The 21121-nt window shown below is 50.0% G+C and overlaps 2 protein-coding genes across 3 annotated transcripts; both read right to left on the bottom strand.

The window, feature by feature from the left end:
• Positions 1-659: 659 nt before the first annotated feature.
• Positions 660-6720, bottom strand: LOC103528114 (leucine-rich repeat-containing protein 15). Of its 2 annotated transcripts, XM_030456543.1 has the most exons (3): positions 6473-6720; positions 5526-5569; positions 660-3914 (listed from the first exon to the last, which is right to left on the bottom strand). In XM_030456543.1, exons 1-3 carry the CDS (start codon positions 6655-6657, stop codon positions 2188-2190), a joined length of 1956 nt encoding a protein of 651 aa, XP_030312403.1. In that variant the 5' UTR covers positions 6658-6720; the 3' UTR covers positions 660-2187. The 2 variants fall into 2 exon arrangements, with proteins under 2 accessions (XP_030312403.1, XP_008491620.2); XM_008493398.2 differs by lacking the exon at positions 5526-5569.
• A 7059-nt stretch (positions 6721-13779) lies between these two features.
• On the bottom strand, positions 13780-15881 carry GP5 (glycoprotein V platelet). Its single transcript, XM_008493310.2, has one exon. It carries the CDS (start codon positions 15861-15863, stop codon positions 13938-13940), a length of 1926 nt encoding a protein of 641 aa, XP_008491532.2. The 5' UTR covers positions 15864-15881; the 3' UTR covers positions 13780-13937.
• Between the last annotated feature and the right edge of the window lie 5240 nt (positions 15882-21121).

Below are 21121 nucleotides of genomic sequence, written 5' to 3'. Positions count from 1 at the left end.
TGCCCATGATGTGCACCCAGCCAGAGGTGGGGAAACTATAGGGACCTGTGGTCCAGCTGGGCTCCCTTGGAATTTGTGATGCGCCCAAGGGAGCAGCATACACCACCTTAAGGGCTGTCTTGCAAGGCCCTGTGCTGGAACAGACTGGGGTGTTAGAAGCCATGGAGGCACCCTCAGGGGCAGGAGGAGGGATACTTACATGCCTTCAGCCAGACTGATGGAGCAGAACAGTGACACATAGAGGAACAGCTGACACAAGTCAGCTCTGAAGGGAGCCAAATGAACTCCCCACAATGCTGGGGATGCTGGGTAAACCTACATGGCCCTGGCCCAGAGAGTGGACTGCACAGGAGGCAGTGAGGCAGTCAGGCTGTCCATTGAGAAGCTTGCTGTGGTCTCGGCTCACTTCCCAAGCCTTCCCTCTGCTGTTGGATGGCTGAATCCTCCTTGGTCCCTCACACCAGGCCAAAAACCAGTCACTAGCACAGGTTCTGTGACTACAGCCCACTAACCCTCTCCCAGCCCTACCAGCCTGTAAGGGCTTTCCTTCAACATGAAAAAGACCTTTTCAGAGTGGAAATCAAGTGCAGCTCCCATTCATGCTGGGCTGTTCCCGGGCTATGCACCACAGAGGGGCAAATAAACAGTTCTTGGCAGTGGGGATGGACAACTGCACTTTAATGGAGAGGTCACAGAACAGCACCCAAAAGCCCGCAGCACAGTCCCGTGTCCCCCGCGCCGTGCTGGTCCCAGCCCACGGAGAATCCCATCATGTGCACGGACCAGCTCTGACTCACGGCGTGCTGTGAGCAGCCAGAGCTGTGGGGTGCACACCAAGTGAGACCCTCATCCCATGGCAGCTATCCCCAGGCAGCCTGGCACCACCACACGACTTGCAGAGGTGATCTGAACCCCTCACACGACTTGCAGAGGTGATCTGAACCCCTCTGTGGCTGTGCCAGAGCTGAAGGAGGCACTGTGGCTGCTGGATGCAAGGGCTGGCACCCACCTGTGAACTGCTGCACAGCCAGTGCTTGCTGACTCCCCCCTCACTGTGCACTTACAGAGTCACTGCTGCCTGAGGCTTTAAGGAGGCAGCAAGTCTGGGCACGTACAGGACACTCGAGGGAGGAAGAGGAAGAAGCAGCTTGGCCAGGCTGTTCACAAGCTGACAGAGGATTCACGAGGGTGTCCTGGCAGTGAGGCCTCAGGTTGGAGTGCAGCAGAAGCAGCCCCGGCATCCTCCAGCAGCCCTGGGGCACAACCAGGGGAGCCTCTCCCAGCCCCTGGCAGATCGATTGTCCTACCCCTGTAATTCCCTGGCAGCAGGGGCTGGGGCAAGCCCCCGGCCACTCTGGGGTTTGGGGCAGGGTGCTGCAGGCAGGGCAAGGCTGCAAGAGAGTTAACACCAGGGTGGAGCGAGGGCTCGGGGGGCTGCCCCCAGATGCCAGCACGCTGCCCCGCGGCTCTCCTGGCAGGAGATGCAGAAGGGCAGGAGGCTGCTGGGAGCAGGAGAAGATGCTGGCTGTGCTCTGGCCTGCCCTGCCTGCAGGCAGGGAGGGCAGCTTGGAGGCATCGAGTCACACAGGGTGTGACAGCCCAGCAGCAGCGCCAGGCCCGGGCAGCCCCGCCCCGCGGGATGAAGGAGAGATGCAGAGCTGCACATAGACACAAAGGTAATGGCTAACAACTGCCTGCCCAGGCAGGAACAGAGGCTGTGGGCATGGCAGGGGGTCAAAAAAATTGGGAAGAGGAGCTGGGGTAGGAAGCTGGCAGTGCAAGGGCATGCAGCAACAGGGGATGATAGCAGGTGAAGAATGGGGATTTCCTGTTGACTGGGGTAAGCACCATCATGGCCAGGCTGAGGGTCCCTGATGAAGGGGTCCCCTCTTAGCACCCCACATCCCAGCTGCGGGTTCCCAAGGCAGGGAATGAGCACAAAGGCTGGACTGGAGGCAGGAGAACTGGGGACAGCGTTAAGCCAGGGGAGGTCACCTGGTGGGATACCCTGCAGCAGAGCAGGGGCAAAGCAAAGCTGATCAGGACAGGGGGACACACAGCACATGGGGTAATGCTGGGCTGTCCCAGTCAGCAAGGACAGCTTATACAGAGCCACTGTCATGTCCCTTGGGTCCATGAGGATGGGATGCCCTACCAGCACTGTTCCCCCCAGGGTCTGCCAGGCTCTCAGGCTTCATTGGGTGCCTTCATCCTCATGAGCACAACATGGCTCTTCTTTCTACAGCCATAGACCACCAGTGCCACCAGAGCAGTGAGCAGGGCCACGCACACCAGCACAATGACAGCCACCACCACCCCACTCTGCATGCGTGTCAGCCCCCACCAGCCCTCCTCTTTTTCCTCCTCCTTCTCCTCCTCTGGTGGGGAGACTGGCAGCCCCATGGGGGGCTCGGTCCAGGCACCCGCCGGTGATGCCACCTCAGATGGATGAGGGGGGAGTGGGGTGCTGGGATGGGGGGAGGTAGTGGGGAGCCAGGGAGGGAGGAGTTGGTCCCGTGGCAGCCCAGAAATGGGTGTTCCCCTCAGGGCAGGGGGCTGGGCACAGAGGGGGGGTGTGTCGCCCACCTTGTGAGGGTTGTCCTCCAGCCAGCCCCGCAGGGGCAGGATGCCCTTGTCACACCGCCAGGAGTTGTTGTGCAGCTTCACCTCTTGCAGAGAGGCCAGGGGGGAGAAGATGCCAGCAGGCAGGTACTCCAGAGCATTGGAGTGCAGCTGCAGGTTCTGTAGCCTCGGTGTGGCCCCGAAGAGGCCCCGTGGCAGTGCCTGCAACTGGTTGTGGTGCAGGGAGATGTTCTGCAGCTTGGGAAGCCCCTCCAGTGCCTGGACATCCAGGCGGCGCAGTGTGTTGGAGTGCAGTGACAGCTCTAGCAGCTCTCCCAAGCCCCGGAAAGCCCCCGGTGCCACTGAGCGCAGCCGGTTCTTGCTGAGGACCAGGAGCTGCAGCTGGGTGAGGTTTCCAAAGACGGAGGCAGGGAGCGTGGAGAGCTCATTCTCATAGAGCCACAGCTCCCGCAGATTGGGCATGGGCCCAAAGGCACTGGGGGAGATGTCCCGCAGGCGGTTGACGTGCAGGGTGATCTTGGCTAGGGCGTGCAGGGGCAAGAAGATACCACTTGGCAGAGCAGTGAGGAGGTTGTTGGACAAGTAGAGCTTCTGCAGGTTCCCGTTGTTCACGAAGAGATCGGGGGACAGCATTTCCAGCTGGTTCTGGTGCAGACCCAGCTCCTGCAGCTCTGGCAGCCCGTCAAAGGCACCCCCCGGGATCTGCCGGAGCCGGTTCTCGTAGAGCCGCAGCACCTGCAGCCGTGCCAGCCGCTCGAAGGCCCGGGGCGGCAGGCGGTCGATATTGTTCCTGGCCAGGTTGAGCTTGGCGAGGCTGGTGAGCTGGTCAAACACCCCTTCCTTCAGCTCCTGCAGGTTGTTTCCGTGCAGCTGCAGCTCCTTGAGGTTGCTCAAGTGGGTGAAGTGGGAAGGCTCGACCTGGAGGATCTGGTTGCTGGAGAGAAGCAGAGACTCCAGCTTGTCCAGTGGCTCGAAGACCTGCACGGGGAGCTCCTGCAGCTTGTTGCTGGCTAGGCTAAGGTAGCGCAGGTCAGGCAGGTGCTGGAAGGCCCCGGGGCTGATGCGCGAGAGGTTGTTCTTCTCGATGCGCAGCCCGATCAGCAGGGAGGCGTTGCCGAAAGAGGCGTCTCCCAACTCAGCAATGTGTGTGTTAATGATCTGGAGAGTCATGGTGTTGGTGGGGATGGGGCTGGGGACCGTGGTGATGCCAGCGCCGGAGCACTCCACCTGGGCAGTGCGGACACACTGGCACTGCTCCGGACACTGTCCAGCAGCCAGTTGGATGCCCAGCAGCAGCAGCCACCGCTGCCAGCTCCTCTGATCCATTGGGCCTGCAGCAAAAACAAAGGAGGTGGGCTCAGCCCCTGTGATCTCCCGGGGTCACCGCCAGGGCTGGGTGCTGGTTTCTCCCTGGAAACGGCCACTGGGGCTGTGGCCATCCTACTCCCAGCATGGCAATGAAGTAGAGGAGGGCAGGTGAGGAGGGCTGGGGGCTGGCAGGGCTGTGCACAGCCCAGGCAGGAGCACAGAGTGGGACAGAACTGGGGGCAATGATGCCTGGCTGCCACGACACAGTTATTAGTGGCATCTTTGGCGTACCCCTCACTCAGCTCCTCTTGCGGTCAGGAGTGTGGTTTCCTGTTTTGCAGTGAGTGTGGCAAGCTGCTGCCAGCAGAACTGGCCTCCCTGCACCACCAAACAGCCAAGATCTTCACCAGCACAACCCATGGCACCCAAAACTGAGCAGGTCCTGGAGCTGCTGGGTGTGAGCAGGAAGAAAAGTGCTCTAGCAAATGCTGTCCTGGTTCTGTGCTCCTGTCATGGAACAAAGAACATCTGCACCCCCAGTCCAGGACTGCTTTTGGTTTAACTCAAATCCTGCAGGATCCTAACTCCTCCAGCTCCCCAGCCCAGGGTGGGTACAGGGGTGACGCTGTCTGCACACCATCCCCAGCAGAAGGTCTCAGCACTGGCCAAGTTTGGCTTTGAGAGCAAGGTGTCCAGTAAGGGCACTGTTGTGCAGACTAGTCCCAGGGGTAGTGCCTAGGGGAGCTCTGGAGGGAGCAAAGGCTTTACAATGAGGTCTTCCATCACCCCACAAGTATGGCCACCATGAACACCCTTCCCTCCCCCCTCTGGCCTCACAGTTTCCTCCCTCCACAGAATAAAGCAGCTGCCCTGTGCCAGGCTGGCGTGGAGCAGCCCCCACTAACAGCTTCAAGGGCCAGAAGGGAGGGAGAAAACCCACAGCTCCCCCAGCCCTGAGCACAGCTCTGGCAAGTTTGGCAGTACTGGGGTCTGGGCACAGTGTCCCAGCTGGCACAGCACCCCGGGGTGCTGGGACACAGCCCCTACCCTCCACCCCAGCGCCCTCCAGGGAATATTCTTGTTCTCCACTGTGAAGGGAGGAACCCTCCACAAGCCAGCACAGTTTATGTTTCCCATATGGAAACAATCTGCATCCAAGAACAGCTTTGTTTATAGTGAGCCGTTTATAAACTTCCCCAAATGTTCTGTACATCAAAAGCCCAGTGCATGTCACTCCCTGGAAAGGCAGCTGAAAACAATTTATCTCCTTTTTTCTTCTAGGGACAAAAAGCTCACAGACCAAGAGGCTGAATACTCCCTATGGCTCAGCCCCTCAGCGTCCCACTGCTCCCACCCTCACCCCTCTCATAATGTTACTTTCCCCCCCCCCCCTTAATTTTCTCTATCAATTATTATTTAACATATGTTGCTTACGAAGCTATTTCAACTCCCACGATTCCTAAGTGGTCTCGCTTTTTTTTTTTTTTAGAACCCTTGCAAGACAAACATCTCCATCAAATCAAAAGATGCTGAACATGCAGATTCCACCATCACACTGCCACCCCTTGGGGCTGTCGTGGGAGTCCCCCAGGCCCAGGGCCACTCACAGAGGCAACAAAGGAGAGAAGACTTACCCAGTGTCCTGCAGCTGCGAGTGCCGAGTGAGCACAGCTCTGTGCTGGCAAGAGAGCAGAGTGTGGTTCATGCTTCCCCTCCCAGTATATAACCCGTCCAAATCAATGAATCAGCACAGGGGCAGCCTCGGGGTTAGGGAAAGCACTGGAGCAGAGCTGCCTCCAACTCCTATTTCCTCAGCAAAGAGAGTAAGCATCTCAAGGATGGAGTTTTGGGTTTCCTTCTCCTGAACCCCAATGCTCTTGTTTGAAGACAAGCAGAGAGCCCTGTGATCATGCTGATCATGCCAGCCAGTGCCCAAGTAGCAGCTTAGCCCTGACAGAACCCCTTGGTCCCTGGTGGAACACAACTGAGTGCCCTGACCCATGGAGACAGGTGAGGCAGAGCCAGGCCCCCTGGCCCAGTCCTGCCCTTTGCTGGCACGCATTCACACCAGGCATGTGCACAGCATTTGATCCTGCAAGCATCAGGACCTCCAGCCCAGAGCAGGCAGCACAGCAGCCCCCAGCCCTCCAACCCTGCCTTGAGGTCACAGCTCTCCTTCAGACCCCCAGCCACAGAAGCAAAGAGGCCAGGAACCCACCCAGCCCAGCACAGGAGTGGGCACCAACCAGGGTCAGCAACATTGCTGGTGCCAGCCAGAGGCCAGTCTGCTCCAGGGAGCCTTCAGCAAGCCAGAACACCTCCCACCAACACTGCCATGCCTGTGGCTGTTGAGGAATGCCCTCAGTACCCATGGCCACCCCAAAGCTGCTATCTTCCAGGAGCTGGTCTTCATCCTCATCAGCCCTGACCCATGAATTATAGAGCACCCAGGGTGTTTGGGAAGCAGGGTACAAGCCCATCCCACCCACCTGTTCAGAAGCACCTGCTGCCACTCCTCCCCTGCCCCCTCCAGCTCACATGGGTGCCCTTTGTCTCCAGTACAGGTCCCCACCTCACCCACCTTTCTGGGAAGATGGGGTCCAGCAGCCTCCGGGAATGGAAGTTGGGGAGGAAACAGCTAAGGAAAGGCAGCACGTGTGATGCCTTTGGGCTCCCGGCAGCCAGAACAGACCTCGTTCTAACCATGGGGCAGCTGGAATTTCCCTGAACATTTCCCTGAACATAATCCTGCCTCAGCTCACCCATGTTTCCAGCAGCAGCAGCAGCCCCTGCTCAGGTCCCAGCCAGTGATGAGGAGCTGGGGGTGATGGGAACAGTCACAGGAGAGGAGGGAGGAAGGCTCCCTCCATCCCCATGTCACAGCATGTCCTGCTGTGCCATGAGGCGTGGGAGGGTGCAGGACAGTGAAGGGGACACAGATCCTGTTCAAAGCACAGATAAGAGCAGAATAAACAGCAAACAGCAGCGATGGAGGGGGAAGCTTCCAGCCAGACTGAGAGGAAGGCAACAGGGATCATAAGAAGAGGGTAGGGAGTGAAATCTCAGCCAGAGGTAACCAAGGATAATATGTCAGTCAGACTGCAGGGGGGGCACCAGCTGCCATGGGATGTGCTAGGTGGCGCAAGGACCCCTCCCCAGTCTGGGAACAAGCACTGAGTCTGAAGCTACTGCTGCCCCCACCCCCATCATGGTCCCTGCCTGCTGGGCAAAGCATTTGGGCATGGAGAAGGGACATTGTGAAAACACTCAAGTGCTTTAGCTCACACTATTGACACAGCACATTTTCCCAGCACTGTGGTTCCCAAAATAACCTCCCTGCTTCCTTGACAGTGTTGCAGCTGGAGGTCAGGCAATGGGCCTGGGAGCTGCCCACTCTTTGCAGCCCTGGCAGGACAGCAGGGCTCTCATGGTCTTATCACACACACCCTTATCACCAGCTCTGTCTGCCCGCCGCCAGCACCAGGGCTGCTGGGCTCCTGCCTGCTCTGACTCATCCCAGAAGCACACGGCTTTTCAGCAAGGCAACACAGAAATTAAACCCCAGCACTTCCGAAAAAACCACAACCCCAAGCCCAGTCCAACAGAGGAACGTTGCACTTAGCTCCTTCTAAGCAGCACTACCCCAGCGAGGATGGGGATGGAGCAGTGGGTGCTCTCAAACACCCTGGCCCCAAGAGGAGGGTGAGTAGGTTATGATACTCAGGGCCAAGCAGAGCACCCTAAGTTTCAAAGGAGATCAGGTAATGGCTCTGCCAAAACCCCTGCTGCCTCTGCCTGTGCCTCGGGAGCTTGGCTCCAGCTCCTGGGTAGGAAGTACACCGTGTTTTCAAGACATCCCTAAAAATAAAGCAAAGCTGAGTAACAGCACAAGCCCACGCACCGCATCCCGGGGTGAGGAGCCGCTCCCGGAGGTGAGCAGCAGGAGCTCGCCCCAGGCTATGCATAAGGGAGAGGGTGTGGGAGGCTGGGACAGCAGCAGGGACACACTCAGACATATGAAGGGGAGAGGCAGCTCCCCGAGACAGCGCGTGGATGCTATCGAAGTGAGATAAGCGTTTCACAGAGAGAGGCTGCTCCATGTAGGTGGGAGCTCACATGCCGCTGGATCGGAGTGGAGCAAACCTCATGCCATTCGAAAGCCCTCAGGGTCCAGCAGTGCCCTGGGGACCCGTCCCAATCCTATTTGTATCATCCAGAGAAATGATGACCCTCCCACCCTCCCCCCAACCAAGGTCGGAATGGCTCGAAGGATTTGCCATGTTCCTATATCCCCAGGAAGAGATCTGCCAGACCCTGTGCCCCAGGAGATGGGGCTGGCAGTGAAACATGGTCATGGCTGAGCTGGTGGCTCCATTCCCCAGAGCCCCCATCCCACCTCAGTGTCTGCTGCCTGCACAAACATGGCTTTCTCCTTCCACACCAAATTTGGCAGTAGTCAAATTCCACTGTCCACAGAAAAGCTTGTGGCAGCCCTGCAGGCCAGCACTGTCCTTGCACCTAAAAACACCCTGAGCAGCCCCCCTTCTCATGCTGTGATGTAACCCTGCCTAGGAGATGCTGACAGGGCCAAGAACAGGCAAGCCTTGACCACACTCTCTGAGCCACGGGCATCTAACAGCCGGGGTTCCCAGCCCCACTAAGGCTCCCATCTGTCCTGTGACCTCTTGCCAAAGCCCCGGTGCTCAGCTCCACAATGCCACGAGTTGAGAAGGTACCAGGAACTCCAGAACAGCAACACGACTCGTTTTGGGGGATGTTGGCCTCACTCCCAGACAGCAAGACAGTCCCAGGTCTGTCTGAGCTGGCAGACCTCCAAGCACATCCCCATGGGCAGGGTGGCAGGCGCAGCAAAGACAAGCAGCTCTGAATCACCAAGGGACTCAAGACTGCTTGGAAAAATTCATGTAATCGCTAAAATTAGCAGCTCGTGGGCTTGGCCAGGAGAGCACATTGCTCATCTGCCAAACAGCTGAGCACGCTCACCCACACCGTGCTGCTCCACAGCCCTGCAGCCCCAGCTCCTCCAGCCCCTGCTCCTCACACACCTCCAGCCCTGCCTGCATTCACAGCTCTCTGAAGGCCAGGATGCCCCCAGGACTTGCTGACCCCCACCCAGCACAGCAGGGCTGTGACCTCCCTCAATTATTTTGCACTGCTGCAAGCCACCCACCACGCTGTAAGAAACACCCCCAGGTGGCCCCTGGTGCTTGCAGGGAGCAGCTGTCCCAGGCACGGGGCCAAACTGCTGAAGTGGAGGAGGAGGATGGAGGGCTGGGCTGGGGCCAGGGGCGGGGGTCCCCTCCATGCTTTAGCATGTTGGAGGAGACACACATTGCCAGGCCTGAAATGTGCACAACAGACAGGCTCAAGCCACAGCTGAGAGGTGACAGAAGGTACATTAAGTCAGTTGGGGTCTAGCACTGGGTCCTCTCCTACCATCATATCAGAGAGCCACCAGCAGCCCATTCCCCATCACACACACCCCAAACAAGAGAGCTCTCCTCCACAGCACCAGTGGGCCAGGAGGTGTGTAGGGGCAGGGCTGCCTTGCTGTGCATGGCTACAGGATGTCCCATCTCCAGCTGGGTCTGTCCCATCTCCCAGCTTTGGGAAAGAGCAGAAGCTCTGCTCCCTCTAGAATGGGCAGCAGGGATGGCCATCAGGCTAACCTGTATCCAAGCACCAGCTAAGACCCACCACAAAACCTCTTGAAGCTTCAGAAAAATGGGATTTAGGAACTCAGTCTCCAGCAGGGCTCCCCTGAGCAGCAGAACCATCTCCTGCAGGCTCAGCCCTGGCCCGAGCGACAGCAGCAGCACGCAGCAGGACTTGGCCTGGGCTCAGGGCAGTGCTAGGCTGGAAGGAATGTGGGGCTGACAGCCAAGTCCGCCTGGAGAGATAATCCGAAGCGGAAAGAGCTTGTCCGATGGACCCTGCCAGAGTGGGGGGAGGAGCGGCGGGAGCGGGAGGCAATGGCAGGGGCCGTCCCTGCTCATACACTGCGAGGTATTTGCTGTACCAGCTTCATCCCAGTCTCCATCTCTGTAAAGCCACCAGGAGCTGCCCTCAGGGATCCCTTCTCCACACCCTAAGGATGAAGGGGCCCCATCTCTCACCAGCACCGAGGGGAAGCGAGCAGGGAGAGCACAGCAGGCTGAGGAGATGCTGCCAGCCACCGCTGGCTCCCTGCCCTCAGCTTTTTTCATCTAGAGAGACACAAAGACACAGCTGGAAGCCTGGCACATCATGGAGAAACACGACAGTCCTACAGCAGCAATTGAACAAGAGGGGATAAGCCCAGTGGGGGGATGTCTCCGGGTGCCACTGAAGCAGCAGCCCCCACCCCAAAACAAAGCAGGGGTCACAAACCCTGTCCCAGGCAAGAGGTTTTGCCAGGGCTGGTCTGCCCATAAACATCCAGAAGGAAAGGGAGATGTGAACCCAGACTCAGACTCGAAAAATGGAGGAGTAACACCTCCATAGCCTGCCCATCTCTGGATGGAGCAGAGGCAAAGCCTCCTGATCACTTTGAGAGCCTGTAAACACTCACAAACCCAGCCTTGTCCCACGGATATTCACCTTTGGCTGCATCTCCTCCTAGATATTCTGTCATCTTTAGGAAATGCTTTGCTCCAACATCACAGCTGCTGAATCAGCTTCCTCAGGGAAGACATGGTGGTGGAGACATGGTCTATGCTCCAAAAGTCAGGCAAAGGATCCCAGAGCTCCTTACCTTGCAGCCAGAGATCACAAGAGCTCTTGAACCATGGAGCACTGCCAGTGTCTTCTCCAAGCACACCTTCCATCACCCCACTTCCCTTTGCCACTGGGAGAGGAATGATGCGAGGTGCAGACTCCATTTATTGGGAACCAACCTGAGCTCACTCCCACCCTGCAAGCAGTGACGAAGGTTCGCCAGCAGCTACTGGCCTCACATGGCAGAGATGAGACTGAAAGGACAGAAATGCTGGGGACATGAGTACTGGTGTGCTGGAAAGGTGCTGTAGCAGCCAGGGAGCAGGCAGAGAGCTGCCAGCACTTGCAGCAGCAGCTAATTTCCACTTTACCACCATGTTCCTTGGGGTGTTAGGAGGGGATTTGGTGCACTCAAGTCTCAGCAAGCAAAGAACAATAGCACCTGTGGTGACATCAGTCTGGAAACATGCATGGAAACAGCTGCCAAGCACAGATGTACCTTGAAACCACCCCTTTCCCAGCAGCAGGGATCACCCAGACCAGGAATTAGACACCTTCAACATTTGTCAGCTGGCAGAGGCCAGGCAGTAGTTTGTAAAGGTATGAGCTGAAGGGACTGGGAAAAACCTTGCCAACAGTCTGGCAAAGGCTTGAGACACTGAGGCACTGAGGCATTAGCACCTTGAGACACTGATGCAATGCTGCCCAGAGAGGGTTTAAGTGCAGGCACATTCCCCAGGGAGCCCTCCCTACTGCTTCCCAGCCGTCATGCTGGGCTGGGACACTGTCCCTTCTCCATGCAAAACAGAGATGGGATATAAATAAACATATCCTCAGATTTCCCAGGCCAGGGAATTTTGCAGGAAGGGTTGAGTACTGCTAGGCAACAAGCGATGAATCAGAGACAGCCCAAAACAGGACACCGCAGAGGATGAGTTACCAAAACACTCCAGGCCCTTATAGCTTCAGCCTTTTGTTGTCTGCTGACTTCACTTCCCTGCCTGGCTCAGACTTGGGGAAAGCCCGATGACAGTGTGTAAAGACAAATCATCCTCCCCTGAGCAGCACTGACTGTGCACAGCTGTGTGCCAAAGCCCCCATGTGCCAGAGTTTAGCAACTGAGCAACAGGAGCCAAAGGAGCCTGTGAGAGCTGGCCCCACTGCAGGGCTGGGTGGCCAAAGGGAGCCCAGAAAGATGGCAGCTACTGCTATCCTGCTGCTCCTCCAGAGGCTGGGCATCAGTGTGGCACATGTGCATATGGTGACCAAACTGCTGCTTTCTCTTTGAAATTGAACAGCATGCACCCGAGGAACACAGCCATGAGCATGTTTCTTCAGTGCCTGGCCAAGGGAGACAACCACCAGCATGGTTTGTAGAAAAATTCCCTCCTTAGTCCAGATTATACTTATCTCCTGACTGCTGTGAGCAGATGCTTGCGTGGCACTGAAACACCAATAAGTGGTCATTACAGCTGCCCAACCAAGAACCTAAATTGGTAACAACTGCCTCCTTTTGAGCACTAGCACATAACAAACCCAGAATCATCACCAAGAAAACTTCATGTTGGCTTTGTGCTTCTCCTAAATATGTTGCAATAAATACTATGGTGCTTCTGTTTATGAATCCAGTCCCAGTTTGATTCACCCCAGCTATCACGACTCATTTCTCCCCCTGTAGAAATGGCTCTACCTGCTGCTCAGCCAGGCTTGCTACATTTTGTCAAACCTCACCAGCAAGAAAATGGTTGTTGAATACCAGGGAACACTGCCTCCTTTCATGGCCTAGAAGAGGAATTCAAGTCCAGGAGCAGAGCATCCTAAAGCAAAGCAGTCCACAGTTTATTTATTCCATTACCAAGAGTAGCACACAACAGGAAACAAGCCATAAACCCTGGGCAAATGCAATTCTCTTCTGCTCAGGCTTGTGAAATGCCTTTTCAAGGCCATCCAGGAGAAAAACCTCAGTAGTTAGAAAGCCAGTAAGGCTACAAAAGGACTCCTAGAGTACAAGGTGCCCTACCCAAGGTGCCAGGGAACCACATCAAGAGGTGCTTTAATCCAGCTCTGGCTTTTAAGCAAAACGTCAGAGCTTCTAAGAACAAGCTAAGTCCAAATTAAGATAAAAGCTAATAGATAAATCCAAGAGCTATGGAAGCACAACCAGTCTACTTAAAAACTAAGCTATTCCTGTAACTCAAAATAAATAGTAAAAAAAAAGCCCACCCACAATGCCTCATAATTGTCTTTGCATATCAGCATTTGATCGGGTGGAAATCAGGGAGTAATAAAAATAAGTAAAAAGTACTGAGACTGAATATGACACTGCATACTGCAATGGGATGGAGATGTGGATGCTCCCCAGCCAACTTCAAAAAAGGTGGTGACACTTCAGGGCCCTCAGCTCAGGCAGGCACCCAGTCATTCCACAGCACACCTGTGTTTTGCTCGCCAAGCAAAGGAGGGATCATCCCCTTCCCTCCCAGCTCACTCAGACCAGCTCTCACACCATTTTTGCTCTTCTGGGGACAAGGTTCAGATCTGGGCATCATGCAGCAAGTAACACTTTCCTTTTCAGACCACTGGTCACAGTTTAAGGAAGAAAGTGCTAAAATTCAAATTCGGATTAAGGTTACAAGACAATCAAACTGAATACATCAAGATTGTAACTTCCTAGGCCACCACCTTGTCTCCCCCTTGCTTCCACTTGCCAGGAGAAAGTATGGTTAGTTTTAAATGGTACCTCTTCCTCCTGCCATGTCCTGAAAAGGGGCTGAGGAGAGAAAGCAAAACCAAAGACTTGTACCATAACATTCTGCCCCCACCTCCATTTTTAAAAGGTCTTTTACAGCACCTCCTCCCCAAAATGCTTTCTTTTCTCAGTGGAGACACAAAACACCTCAGGGTAGTAGAAGCTATAATGGTATTTGGAGTACAACAGGCAACCTTTAAAGCATGGTTAAAGCCATATTCTGTGCAGGCTTCCCTGTGCTGATGCCAACTCCACCGGAGCAGGGGGAGCAGGTGAGCAGGCAGGGACAGGGCTGCAATCCGTGATGGGGAACCAGTAGCAGACATCTAGAGGTGACCACAGATGTTCTTCCATCTCTCTCTCTGGATTCACACACCAAGTGCTGTAGCAATGTACAGTGATTACCATCACTTTTGGCAAACGCTAAGGCATGCAGAAGTGCATTTTCACTATGCAGTAAAGAAGAGGTCTTTATGGTTCTTGCTATGAAGATCTGTAATCCATAATTAAATCAAGTGTGAACTGCTCAGATGCTCAAAAGCAAAGCAGTACCTCCAATCCTCTCTTTGGCTGGCATTCTCTATTTTCTTAAAAATTTTAACAGCACTACAGGCTGAGCAGGAGTACTTCTGGAGAGCAAGAGCTGCTTGGTTTTACCCATTACATACAGAGTGAGCACAATGGTTACAGTCTGGAGTGCTAAAATCAAACTGTGAAGGCACAAGAATAGCTGACAATAAGCAATTCTGGTATTAAAATACAGCTTAGCACTCCTGTTCACTGGCAGCTCATCGCACCTGTCCAGAGTAGTTAAATCTGTTCCTTTGACATTGTTGGTTTCTACTATGATGCTGGGAGATGTTTGGTTTGGAACATTTGATAAATGAAACCCAGGCTGTGCAACATCTCGACCATGTGATCTGGTAAAGCCTGGAGCTGCAAGAGGAATGGGTGTGGGTGTGCTGGTATCCCTGCCAGACACTGCTGTTACAGAAGTCTCCCAAAATGATGTCAAGAACTCCGTCACAAGAGAAGTTAAACTGTGGGAATAAGTTGAGCTGAGCATCTGGTAGGTAATGGCTGTGGTTGGCAAACACTTCAGGTGATCATCTGTTAGAGCCACCAGAGAAATATTCTGCAGTGCCAGTGGGCTGTCACACATGAGTGATGCTGTATTTTTAACTATTTCCACGTTCTTTTGGAGCCACTCTTTGAAGCCAAGAATTTGGCAATTGCATTTCCAAGGGTTGTTGTCAAGGAAGACTTCTTGCAGCTCAGGTAAATCAGTAAAAAAATCTCCGGGAAGAAACTGTAGCTTAGTACTATTGAGGTAAACTTTCTGAAGGTGCTTGAGATTATGGAAGAGATTTCTAGGAAGAGCTTCAAGCTTCGAATCAAAAAGGGAAATGTTCTGCAGTTTCTGAAGGCTCAGGAAGATGCCCTCTGGCAGACTGGAAATATTATTTGTATGAAGAGAAAGGCCCCGCAGTGCATTCAGGCCACTGAATACATTTTGAGGGAGAACACTAAGCTCTGGATTAAAACTTAACACAAGAAGCTCTAAACTTGTCAAGTTACTGAACACAAAATCTGGTATTGTTGAGAGTTTTGTGTGATAAAGCCACAGACTACCAAGATGCCTCATTTCTCCAAACAATACTTCTGGAAGAGACTTCAGTGGGTTACTGTACAAGGTCAATTTAGACAGGTCATGCAAGTGCAGAAAGAGCCCCAGAGGCAAAACCTCAAGCTTGTTTCTGGAAAGAGTTAGGGTTCTCAGTTTATGAAGACAATGAAATGCATCAGGGGCGATGGACTGGATGTTATTGGAATGCAGGAAGAGTTCCAGCAGCTCTTTCAGGCCATCAAACATACCAGACTCTATTGAAGACAGCCTGTTAAAATACAGCATCAGCTTCTCAAGTCTGGTTAATGCACTAAATATGTTTCCAGGCAGCGCTGCCAAACAATTTCTTGACAAGTTCAGTACTTTGAGTTTGGCAAGTTTCTTCAGCATGCCACTAGGAAGTGCTGTAAGCTGGTTTTTGTTCAAGAAAAGCTCCTCCAAACTAGCTAGTTTGTCAAACAGGTTTTCTTCTATGGATTTTAACCTGTTATTTTCAATTATCAGTTGCTGAAGCTGTACCAGATCATCAAACACCTCTGGAGGAAGTTCAACGAGTTTATTAGCTAAAAGCTTAAGGGCTTTTAGCATTCTCAAGCCTTTAAAAGCTGTTGGTGAAATCAGAGAGATGTTGTTTGAAGACAAGATAAGATGCTGCAGTTCTGTCATCCTAGAAAAAACATCCTGCAAATATATTATATTAGTGTCTGTTATGTGAATTTCTGTCATGTTGCAAGGCAGATTTAACAATTCCAAGTCTTTTATGTGGGGACCAGAGCAATAAATTGCATTTTTTGAAGAGCAGTCACATTTCCCAGGACAAAAAGATGCATCCAGCTGGAAGAACAGCTTGATTATCACTGACAAACAGAACAGCAACATCCTTGTTGAAGAGCCAGAAACATTAGCTGTTACAAGAGACAAAAGAGAGTCAGGATTTGATCATAGGTAGGTAGTTAATAATTTAGCAGCCAACAAAGTTGTGGGAATATAACATAAAACCTGCAAATGTGTGTGAAATGTCTTTTGGCTGCTGAGCAAACTTCATCTCTATTACTGTTGGTTGCAAATATTTCTAAGGTGCTCAGGTTACACTGAGAAGTACAAATAAAGCTCTTCTGTAAATGAAGCTTTCCTTCTTTATATTTGTATGGTCAAGTATAATAAAAGCACAGGAAAATCACAATGAACCTAAGTAGGCATGTACTTATTTGAACAGAGAGCATTATACTGAGTAAAACAAATTAAAAAATAAAATACCAAAGGCCCTGTACCCACAATATTTTTTACTGTAGGTTATTTGAGGTTTAAAAATTTACCCTGCAAAAATAGATAAAGGAAGTAAAGAGGGTGGCCTGTACTTCAAGTGGTCAAAAGCAGAAGAGCACAAGTTGTGTTCAATCATCTCTCAGTATTTGCAAGTGATGACTTCATGGAGCAGCCCAAGAACACACAAGCAAGTGGCTATTTTTGAAATAACACACATGCTTATGTAACATGGGGCACTAGTGAGCATCACCAACATGACTCACTTCAGCAGCTAAGCACAATATTAAGTTACCAGCAGCATTAGAAATGACAAAATGAGAGAAAGAAGTGCCATGAAATTGGCTAGAAAGCTGCAGCAATAGAAGTAGATCTGCATGAAACATAACACAAAGTTGGAAATTTGTGTAAATTTCTGAACAAAAAAAGGATCAGGAAAGCAACTATTGTAGTTGTAATGATAATTTTTAAAATAACAAGTCAAGCAGAAATTCACAGTTTAGAAATATTTCCTTGGTGAAATAGTCCATGTGTATCAGAAACCTGGAAGTCAAAGCACCTGGCTGATCAGTAGAAGCACCAGATAGGACCATCGGAACAGTTGGACAAGTTCTACAGACCTCACTGGAGCAGCTGACACACGTCAGTCCTTCAGCACTGAGAATAGAGGGGGAGATGGGGGCTCTATCCCAACATACCGTTTTTCAAGGGCAAGGATGAAGCTCTCCCATACCAACCCCACTGACATGGTACAAAGCCCATCACTTAGGGGGAAGTAAATCAGGAGAGATAGCAAAACTTCTCACATACCTGAACTGCTAGCAAGAACATGCCACCAGGGATCAAAAACAGCTGCTGCATTTAAAAAAACCAAAACCAAAAAACAAAAAAACCACAACAGGGATCACTGTAAAAACAAAATAATGCTCTATGTTCATTTCAGAGTGCTGTGGAGCAGTACAAACCCCATCCCTTCCTCATGAAGGACATGGCACCAGTGGTATCAACTACCAGCAACATGCCACAAAGCAAGCTCTCACTGAACTTTCTGCAACTCTTTGAATGAGACTGTAAGTCACCAAAAATGGCCTTGAGATTTCAGCCTTCCAAAGGACTTCTCCGCAAACAGGAATCTTCCAGAGAATCTCACCCTCCTACTTATCCCCCTCCACTCCAAAACTGACCATCTCACATAAATCAGTGACACCTTCAGCTCAGGAAACTCCTAAGCCAGCCTGGCCCTGATTCTACCTATCCCCAGCTCAGCAGGCTGATGGGGAGCACATCCCTGTGCACCCAGGGCAAGCACCTCTGTCCAGAGCAGGCAGAGCAAGCAACCCCGGAGCTGCTCCTGGGTGATGAGCGAATGCAACCCACCCAGCAGGACAGAAAACTATTGGGGTGGTTCTGCTTCAAACCCTCACTGGCATCTCAACCTGCACCAGAAATTCAAGACCACAGCAGAACAAAGAGATTCAGCAAGGTGAGAGAAATAAGGATCTAAAAATACAAATGGAAGAAAAATAAAAATCTTAAAACTGTTACACTACAGACTGCAAATCCAGGTCCCTCAGAGGGCATGACTGCAGGCCAGAGTCTGTAAAATAAGAAACAGGCTAGTAGAAGAATGCAGACTGGGGATGTCCATTTTCCTGGTCTCATAGCAAAAGGTAAGAATATTCAACAAGGCAAGACACATTCATCATACCAAAAGGTAAAATGGTAGAAATCATATGCAAGAGATTAAGGCCACAAGTATATGGCTGGCACAGGAAAGTGATAAATAATCCCATGGATCTCAAACATCTAGAGCTGTTAATGGTATTTTTAAAGAAATACTTAAAACTTACGTAACTGAAGATATTAATAGAGAGAATACAGCAAGGTCCAAACAAGGGTCATAAATATAAATTCCTGAATATTAAAACTTTCTCAAACCCTCATGTGAAACATCTGTCATTCCAGAAAGGACACCAGCCTGCCTGGCTACTTCTTATGTTGTGGTCTACAGTCTCTGCCTTTCTACCACCCTCTTCATGTTTCTCAGACTATAAGAGGATGCCAGAAGCAATGCATTAATACTGTTAGTCTATTAAAAGTCACAAACCCGTTTCCATTTTAAGTTTCCCAGAATACCAAGCATATGTATCATTTACTACAGTGATTCACTTTTTCACTTCCTTGCACATTTCTAAACTCATTTTCACATGAAAAAGGATTTTGAACTGTACCTTAGAAACTTAGCTGTGTTTTAGAGGAACCTACTGGGAGCACAGCAGGCAATCAGGCTTCACCATGATTCTGCACTTTTAATGGGAAGTAAAACAGCAAAACGTATCCTCTAGATAACACTTCCACCCCTACTTGTGTAACTACTGTCAAAGGCCAGAAAGTATTTTAAGCTTCTGAGCAGATTTCGCCTACACTTGTTATTGTAAGCAACCAGCTTCCATAGTTGTATGAAACTCCAAAAATAGAATTCAGGACTGCTCACAGAACATGAGAAAGTTTTAAGTCACACATGCAACAGCTCAAAAACCTCTTGTAGCTTCTTTGATGATATGAGAGTATGCACTTCCCAGTGCAAAACTGTCTACAGTCAGAAACCTATTTCAGCATGAATTATGATCAGAAAGAATTTTCAGATCTGTTAGACAGTTTCACTGCAGTCTGCTACAAAGGTGCAGTAGGTTTTGAAGGAGCGGACACATCTACTTTAAACAACCAAGTGATTGATGTGTACCTTCAGAAGGCTGCACTGACTTCTACTTTCTTGAAGGATTGGAGTCAAAAAACCTGAGCACGGAATGAAACATTTTCCTCAATTCTTTGGCTAAGCAATCCAGTGAAATCGAAACACTGACACATTTGGCTTCTGTCTTCTTCCAAGCCTTCTGTAGTCACAGAACAAAAAAACCTAAAGCCTGAAATATTCTGAAGAAAGAAAATCTTTAAGTTTTCAAATTAATAGCTTGAAATTAAAAGATTAATTAAGTAACCAGGTCTTTTAAGTATCTTGTCTTCAAATTTAAAAGTGTGCTCAGTCAATTAATATTTAAACAGAGAGTGACCCACAAAATGGAAAAGATATCTTCCTTTCTGCCTGATTTTTCTGAGTATGGTTCAACAACCAGCCCAGCTCACAACCAGGAATATCTGCCCAAGAGTCTTGTCAAGATATGCCTCCTATGTGCCAGTAGGAACATCTGGAAAATGGAAGGTGGAAATGAGTTGCTATGTACAAGCTCTGTCACTTAAAAGAAAAACAAACAAACAAACAAAAAACCACATTCAAAAGCCACCAGGTGGCCGTAAGGTGAGCACTATCCCATTGCAGAACAGCAGTGCTGCCAGATGCACTGCAAGCACACAGCACATGTACTTCACTACCCCATCCTCAAAAATCCATAGATCCATAGACATGGAACAAAGCACCACGGCACGGGTGGAACTAAGTCTCTATTCTTCAACAAGTTTTGGATCTAACTTCATACAGAACCATTAAAAACAATTTTGTGAAACTAATGAAAAGAGGTTAAAATATCTGTTCATTTTAATTTTATTTTCAAAGAGCTTCAGTCACAAAAGTGATTTACAAGTCTATTTACAATTCTATTGTACAGTTATTTATGTATGCCTCTTGACAACAGGGTACCATTCTAGAGCAGCAATACATATTTTAAATACAAAGATGTAGTATCACTTCAGATTTAAAAATAAAAAAGGAAGCTGATCTTCTAGAGAGCACTGTGATGATGAACCTTTCAATTTGTATTAGGCTTGAGGAATTAATGACAAACTGAGTAGTTTCTGCTTCACATAATTATCAAACAAGCTGCAGTTTGTTGAAAATAGCTTTAAAAACCTGAAGCTTTACTGTATAAAATCAACATATTCAATACACTAAAAATTGTCAAAAACCCACAGCTTTCCCCTAAACATACAAAAACATAAGTTTACAATTCAGAATTTCATGGGAGAAATCCTACAGAACTTTTGCTCTCTCGTTCTGTGATGACCAACATAAGCATTAAAAATTTGCAGCATAAAAAGGACTCCACATCTGCTTAGTATTATACTGTATATATACATATACAGTACAGGGTTATTTACCCAATTTGGGATGACTGTTCAGCACAACCTTCATGAAGAAAGAAAGAAAAAATAAATACAATTAAAAATCCAACAACTTTTAAAAAGTGCAACAGTAAGTTTCCAATTTAAAGTTCTGATGAATATGGTCAGTTCTGTGGGTGTTTTAGCCGCTTCTACTCAAGCCCTACTTGCAGCATTTTCTTTACAGTAGATTTAGTTCTATAGTACATGAGGCTAAAGTTACTGCTAATTAAATCTGAAGGGAAGAGAAAAAAAAAAACAACTTTAAAATAACCCTGAGGGATATACAATTTAATGGTCTTGCAATTTATTTCTAAAAAGTAACATTTATTATTTAGCAGTTTCTTTTCCGGGTAAACAGTCCTTTAAGTATGTTCATAAATAATATTTTAAAATCAGTAATATTTACAAATCCTAATACATCAAAGTAAAATACGTACAGATTAAAGTCTGCATACACAAATAATTTAATAATAAATCAAACTCCTCAATGTAAGGCCAAAATATACAGCAGGAAGAAAATGTCTACCAAGTGTCTAGTGGAGATCACTAAATCAGTCTGTTTGCCTGAATTGAGACTTCAAAGATGAACACTAGAAGAGCTCTTTTTCATTGAAAACTGAATTTCATCTTACTTCAAAGCAGAAATTGAATACACTAGTGCAGATCTAGTTTGCCGCATTTCTGAAAACCAGAAAAAATAAACTGCTCATAATGAGAATAATTATAGGTGGCCAAACTCAGCTCTTGGGCAGGAA

The sequence above is a fragment of the Calypte anna genome, chromosome 9, assembly GCF_003957555.1.
Source record: "Calypte anna isolate BGI_N300 chromosome 9, bCalAnn1_v1.p, whole genome shotgun sequence".
NCBI lineage: Eukaryota > Metazoa > Chordata > Aves > Apodiformes > Trochilidae > Calypte > Calypte anna.
Note: the sequence above shows the minus strand (reverse complement) of the source record. Positions and strands in the feature narration are given on the sequence as shown.